The sequence below is a fragment of the Pelmatolapia mariae genome, linkage group LG14 (genome assembly GCF_036321145.2).
Source record: "Pelmatolapia mariae isolate MD_Pm_ZW linkage group LG14, Pm_UMD_F_2, whole genome shotgun sequence".
NCBI lineage: Eukaryota > Metazoa > Chordata > Actinopteri > Cichliformes > Cichlidae > Pelmatolapia > Pelmatolapia mariae.
The window spans coordinates 20,592,551-20,599,063 of NC_086239.1; the positions used below are offsets into that span (position 1 = coordinate 20,592,551).

General features: G+C 41.0%; 1 protein-coding gene across 1 annotated transcript; it reads left to right on the plus strand.

Annotated features, from left to right (window-relative positions):
* Positions 1-6,513, plus strand: c1qtnf5 (C1q and TNF related 5). Its single transcript, XM_063493247.1, has 3 exons — positions 1-227; positions 3,015-3,259; positions 3,345-6,513. Exons 2-3 carry the CDS (start codon positions 3,028-3,030, stop codon positions 3,863-3,865), a joined length of 753 nt encoding a protein of 250 aa, XP_063349317.1. The 5' UTR covers positions 1-227; positions 3,015-3,027; the 3' UTR covers positions 3,866-6,513.

Below are 6,513 nucleotides of genomic sequence, written 5' to 3' on the forward strand. Positions count from 1 at the left end.
TTTTCCTCTGCATGTCTCCTCCACCCACGGCTCCTCCTCTCCCACACACCCACCCACCCACCGCAGTTTCTAATTGGGCTTCATTACCATTTCCTTTCAGTTTTTCCCAGCAGGACTCTCTGACCAGGAGGAACAGCTTTCACTGGTCACACATATACGAACATCACCGTCGTCGTCATCATCATCATCAGAAGCAGCAGAACTTCAAGACTTCAGTACATCATCTGGTAAAGTTTTGATCCTTTCCTACAATTAAACAATGAAAGCTGCTTGTCAGTGCTTTCATTTCTCAGCAAAAAGCTCTTTTTCTCCACATATTGCGTCGTGTACTGTGCAGCTATAACTATGAGAGAGAATTACGCAGTAAAAATGCTCAAGTATCAAAAGAAGAAGTACACAGCTGCTACACAGTAGAATATAACACAGTTTTTATGTTGCTGTGTTTACAGTACTGGATTATTATCACAGAAAGGAGGTTTTCTTTATACCTCAGCTTTATTTAAATAATCACAGACTGAATCTGAAGCTGTCTGACACTGTAGTACAGTAAAAATAAAACTATGACAATAACAATGGTAACATGCTGAAGGAGTAAAAATAAAGTAACTAGAATTTGTGTCTACTGTCTCTACCTAGTTACAGTACTTCCCACTATGAGAGAGTCATAATAAAACAGGCAGCTTTGCCTTTAACAGCCTGATACTGAGTTACAGTAAATGTGGATAATATCATCAAACTCCAGCTGGCCTGAAGGCAACGTACCAGACTTTTTACCGAATGGCTGTGGTGCTGCAATAAAACCATTAAACTGCTCTGAAATATTCATCTGAACCACCCAGGTAGCAAAACCTAAGTTTCCATCAGAGCTCCAGTGCAGTGAAGTGGATTGGATTAAAAAAATGCTGATTGCATTTAAAAAAGTACAAAAACAAGGCGGTTACAGAGCTGCTTTGGATAGTGTCTGCATGAAAAAAGGAAAAGATGGTAAGTCAGAGGACTGAGCGATCCTCTCCAGTGAACCTTGTGGTTCACATATTAGTGGCCTATAAACAGCAGATTGAGTTTTTCGTGCTTTTATTGAAACCGTAAATGTTTCTAATCATCTGAGGGCTACTGAGGAGTGGCTGCAGACATCTGCTCAGACTCTCCAGTATTTGTCCTCATGTCTGCTCTCTATTTCTGCCAAGAATGCTGACATGTAACTCAGTATCCCTCCTCCTCCTTCTCCTTTTCTTCTTCTTCTTCTTTTTTTTTTTTATTTTTTTTACAGTTTCTCTCTCTTGACTTTCTGCTTTTATCCCCCCTCATCCTTCTTTCTGCCCCCTTCTCTCTGTTCCTGCAGCTGTTGTGGATGTAACTTCCCATTAGGAGACCAACAAGACCCGACTTTTCTCATTATTGTCACACACCGCAAACGGCAGGTTTTCATTACTAAACCTGCTTTCAGACAGCTGTTAGCTTTCCTCCTCCTCCTGCTCTCAGGCAGAGGATCCAACAGTGCAGCTTTTTATCTCCTCTTCTTCTTTGACTGGATCCTGGATGAGAGAAAACCTGGCAGGAAAAGAAAGATAAAGCCTTTGAAGTGCTGTGAGACAAATATATATATATTTTTAAACAATTTCCACACTTTATACAGAGTAGGCAGCAGAAATTAGCACTTTGATAACCTGAGTGTCTGGGCAGAGTCGTCTGAGGGCCGAGGCCGCTTGTGTTCAGGGACGGGCAGGAAGCAGAGGGAGAGAAAGAGAGAATTTGAGTGTTAGGTGTGACTGTAAGTCATTTCTGAGTAGGCCAGCTGGTATTCAGCGTGTCAACAAACTTTTATATGAAACATCTGTTTAGAGTATTAGTGTTTTGATTTGTAGAGCTCACTAATCTTTGCTAAACGAGTAGTTGAAGATGTTTTCTTTTCCACCTCCTGAGCTGGAAATTGTCTATGATGCCTATCATATTACAGCCTGTGTGTCATACAAACGACCTGTTTAGAAATGACTGTTGCTGTAAATCTGTAAACTAGGCTGTTATGTAAATGCAAAGGGTCAAAGAGTTCAAATTACTTCCCTCTGGTCCGGTCTAATCTCCCTGCACCCTGCATGCTCATGTGGCTTTTTTGCACTGTATACACAAACATGCTCAATTAAGTGTTTTAATATTTTGTTATACAGCTGTGACTTTGTTTTCTGTTGTACATATGAGAACAAAAAAAAAAGTACTTTCTGATCAAACATGATATTTAGTTTGTTTGATAATCAGGTCCAACTAATCCCAAAGGGATTATTTTTATGATTGGAGCGCTGCCTGAAGGGCATTCAGTGAACCCCTCACCATCTTTACTCTAAATCTAAGACGCTGACATGTTGTCCATAAATCAAACTGTGAGGTGGTGAGTGGCAAAATATTATACTTTTTAACAAAAGCCTCTGTTTTGCATTATTGTTTATAATACTCAAGGTCAAAAAGATTTACAAGTCATTGCATTATATTGTTATTGAAGAAGATAGGGTGAAATAAGTTTGGAGCATGTAACTTATGTGTTCTATAGAGATATTCATGGCAACCTGATGTCTTTTACTTTTACTCTGTTTACAGTTTGTTTTGTTGTTATTTGAGTTATAGTTTTGTGACTGATATAAAACTGTCAATCAGTCAGTTAGGTTCAGTTTTAAACGAGAGCTTCCACTCAGTAGAGGATGAGACTGTTTGAATCTACTTGACAGATTTCTGTCAGAGCCTGTCTGATGAAAAAATAAATAAATTTTTACTGTAAGGGCATAAATTGTGTGTAAATTACCCATTTGGTGTTTATGTATGCTGCAGTTTCCAGAAATTACATGTGCCCTTTATCCCTCTGTTATTTTCACAATGTTTTGTTTTAATTTAGTGGGAGTTGTGGTTTTCTTTTGTTTAGTCAGGTCAATATTTCCCATTGTCTGTAATGCAGTGTTACTCCTCCACAGATCTGTTTGTGCTTGTTCATCTGTTTTTTTTTTTTCCCATTTCTCGTTTTCTCTCAGCCTTGAGACTGCAATGACCTCACTCAGACTCTTGTCCCTGTTCCACTCCCTCCTCGTCCTACAAGTCCATCTTTCCAACCAGTTAGAGGACAATAAGATCCCCCCCAGTCTGTGTACTGGCCACCCTGGTATCCCAGGCTCTCCTGGGGTTCATGGCAGTCCTGGTCAGCCAGGGAGAGACGGGAGGGATGGGAGGGATGCTGCTCCTGGGGAAAAGGGGGAGAAAGGGGAGAGAGGGACCCCAGGTACGTACGTATATGGATTTGTGTGTGAGCATGTGATAAATCGGTGCAGGATTCTCATATTTGTGCACCTCCTCCTCCTCTCCAGGTGAGACAGGAGTGCGAGGCCTGACCGGAGACAGGGGTGACCCTGGAGAAAAGGGGGAAAGGGGACAGCCGGGCGAGTGTGCAGTGGCTCCTAAATCTGCCTTCAGTGTCAAACTCTCTCAGGGCCAAACCTCACCCCTGAATGTGGGTGACGCAGTCCGCTTTGACACCATCCTGATCAATGAACAGGGCGACTACAACTCAGAGACGGGACGCTTCACCTGCAAAGTCCCTGGAGTCTACTACTTTGCCGTCCACGCCACGGTGTACCGCGCCAGCCTGCAGTTTGACCTGATGAAGAACGGACACGCTGTGGCTTCTTATTTTCAGTTTTATGGCAACTGGCCCAAACCGGCATCTCTGTCAGGCGGCTCCCTGCTTCACCTCATCCCTGGTGATCAGGTGTGGGTGCAGATGGCTCTCTCAGAGTACAATGGATTTTACTCCAGCACCAAGACAGACAGCAGCTTCACCGGCTTCTTGGTGTACTCGGACTGGAAAAACTCTGCTGTGTTTGCCTGACATGTGCCGCTTTTATTTCCTTACTGAGACATTCTGGACAGACAAGTGAATCATCCGTGACACGATACAGCTGTATTTGTGTAATAAATAAAGAACACATCAGGCAATGTAACCCGAATAGCACATGGTGTACTGAGGCGCACACAATGAACGGTACAGTTTACTCTGTGTCTGTTCTGCACTTTCAGCTTTTAAACTGCTGACAGTTAATTCTTCTAACAGATGTCAGGCCACAAATTCTCAAACAGCTTTTATGCTACTGTTCTATTGCATTTTGTTTTAGTGTCTACAACTCTAACGCGAGACATTAATAAATTTTTAGACTTTTGAAAACACACTAGACTGAAGTATGTCTCTGGCCATGAATGAAAGTGGATCAGGCATTAGGCTGGAGCTGCACAGTTAACTCCAAACAGGAAAGTCGAGACTCTTTCTGATAACATCCCTGCCTGATTTTACGAGGGAAAAGAACTCAAATACTTCACTGAAGACAAAGTGCAAATGGAAAACAGTAAAATTACCCCTGATACTCCCATTTTAAAAAACCAATGCATAAGAATGATTTGAAAAATATACTCTTATAAATGTGTTAAAAGCCCTCGTTCTGCTGTGGATGTAATCTAGTGTAAGATAATAGGGCTGGCAATAATTATAAATGAATGGAAAATCTGGAACCTGTTTTAACTACTTTATATACAGTCTATTCCCTCATTAATAGTTGCAAATAAATGTATGAGGTTGTGAGATGTTTCAAGAAGGTCATAAATACAAAATAAAAGTTTTTTGGGTTTAGTATTCTTAACACAAGTAAACACAAAATGCTGTTTGAAAACGAAGATGTTTATTATAAAGAGGGGAAAAAATTCAGACCATCATGGCCCTGCGTGAAAAAGTGATTGCCCCCTAAACCTAATGACTGGTTGGGCCACTCTTAGCAGCAACAACTGCAATCAAGCATTTGTCATAGCTGGCAGTGAGTGTTTTTCAGCGCTGTGCATTTTGAGCCACTCAACTTTGTAGAATTATGGTCATACAGCCACTTTAGAGGGTTTTCGAGCATTAACCGCATTTTTAAGGTCATGCCACAGCATCTCAGTTGGATTCAGGTCAGGACTTTGACTAGGCCACAAGTCAAAGTTTTCATTTTGATTTTCATAAGCCATTCAGAGGTGAACTTGCTGGTGTGTTTTGAATCAATGTCCTGCTGCAGAACTTAAGTGCGCTTCAGTTTGAGGTCAGGAACAGACAGCTGGACACTCTCCATCAGGATGTTTTGGTAGACAGCAGAATTTATGGTTGCATTTACCACAGCAAGTCGTCCAGGTCCTGAGGCAGCAAAACAGCCCCAGAACATCACACTAACACCACCATATTTTACTGTTGGTATGATGTTTGTTTTATACCAGATGTAATGGGACACAAACCTTCCAAAAAGTTACAATTTTGTCTTCCACAGAGTATTTTCCCAAACATCTGAAGGGATAATCAAGATGTTTTCTAGCAAAACTGAGACAAGCCTTTATCTTCCTTCAGCGTTGGTTTTCGTCTTGGAAATCTGCCCAGTCTCTTTCTAATAGTGGAGTCATGAACACTGACTATAACTGAGGCAAGTGAGGCCTGCAATCTTTTAAATGTTGATCTGGGGTCTTTTGTGACCTCTTGGATGAGTTGTTGCTGTGCTCTCAGTGTAATTTTGGTCGGCCTGCCACTCCTGGGAGGCTCTGACTGTGGTTTGCTGGAGTCCCACAGCTTTAAAAATGACTTTATAACCCTTTCAGACTGAGAGATCTCAGTCACTTTGTTTCTCATTTGTTTGCAAATTTCCTTGAATCACAGCATGGCGTCTGGCTTTTGAGAATCTTGAAGTCTACTTCACTTTGTCAGGCAGGTCCTATTTAAGTGATTTCTTGTTTAAGAAAAGGTGTGGCAGGTGTGCCAGGATGTGGCTATAGAAATTGAACATAGCTTTCCAAAAATGCGATACATACCATGGTTGTCATTTATGTTTTTTACTTGACCTTAATAACACTTGCCTTCATTTAGAAACTACATTTTGTGTTTACTTGTGTTGTCTTTGTCTAATATTTAAATGTGTTTGATGATCTGATACATTTAAGGGTGACAAACATACAAAAAAAAAGGGAAATCAGGAGGGGGCAAACACTTTTTTCACACGACTGTATATTTAATTAAATTTAATGCATTTAATGTAACATCTTAATCTGAAAAGTAAAAACCAAATGTAGTGAAGTCAAAATGTAGTGTTTTCTCTAGTGTAAAGTTGCATAAAGTGCTTTCACATGGCATTTCTATGAATAATGCCCAAGTCCTCTGCTTTAATTCCCAAAGGCAGAAAACTGCTAAAGTAAATACCCAAATGAAAAAGGCTGGAAAATATTCATTTTCCACTGGATTCATGCTGGGTACCTCTGCCTAATGAGTTCACCAAACGCTCTAAGTACCCTGACAGATACACTACGAGCTGGTTGATGTTAGTCAGCATCTCTCTCTCCTCCCAACAATAATCGTGGGTGTGAATTAATCTCATGGTTTACTCAGATGAGCCGCTCCCTCTGTTTGTTGACATCTGGGGCTGAACTGTTTATTTTCTTGAATAAACTCCGACAAGACCAGAGCTCGAGAAAGTC

What these genes read in the sequence shown, in the direction of transcription:
- c1qtnf5 (XM_063493247.1), top strand. Translation starts at nt 3,028, where the DNA reads ATGACCTCACTCAGACTCTTGTCCCTGTTCCACTCCCTCCTCGTCCTA. An exon ending in AGGGGAGAGAGGGACCCCAG is followed by an intron (nt 3,260 to 3,344) that starts GTACGTACGTAT and finishes CCTCCTCTCCAG; the next exon opens with GTGAGACAGGAGTGCGAGGC.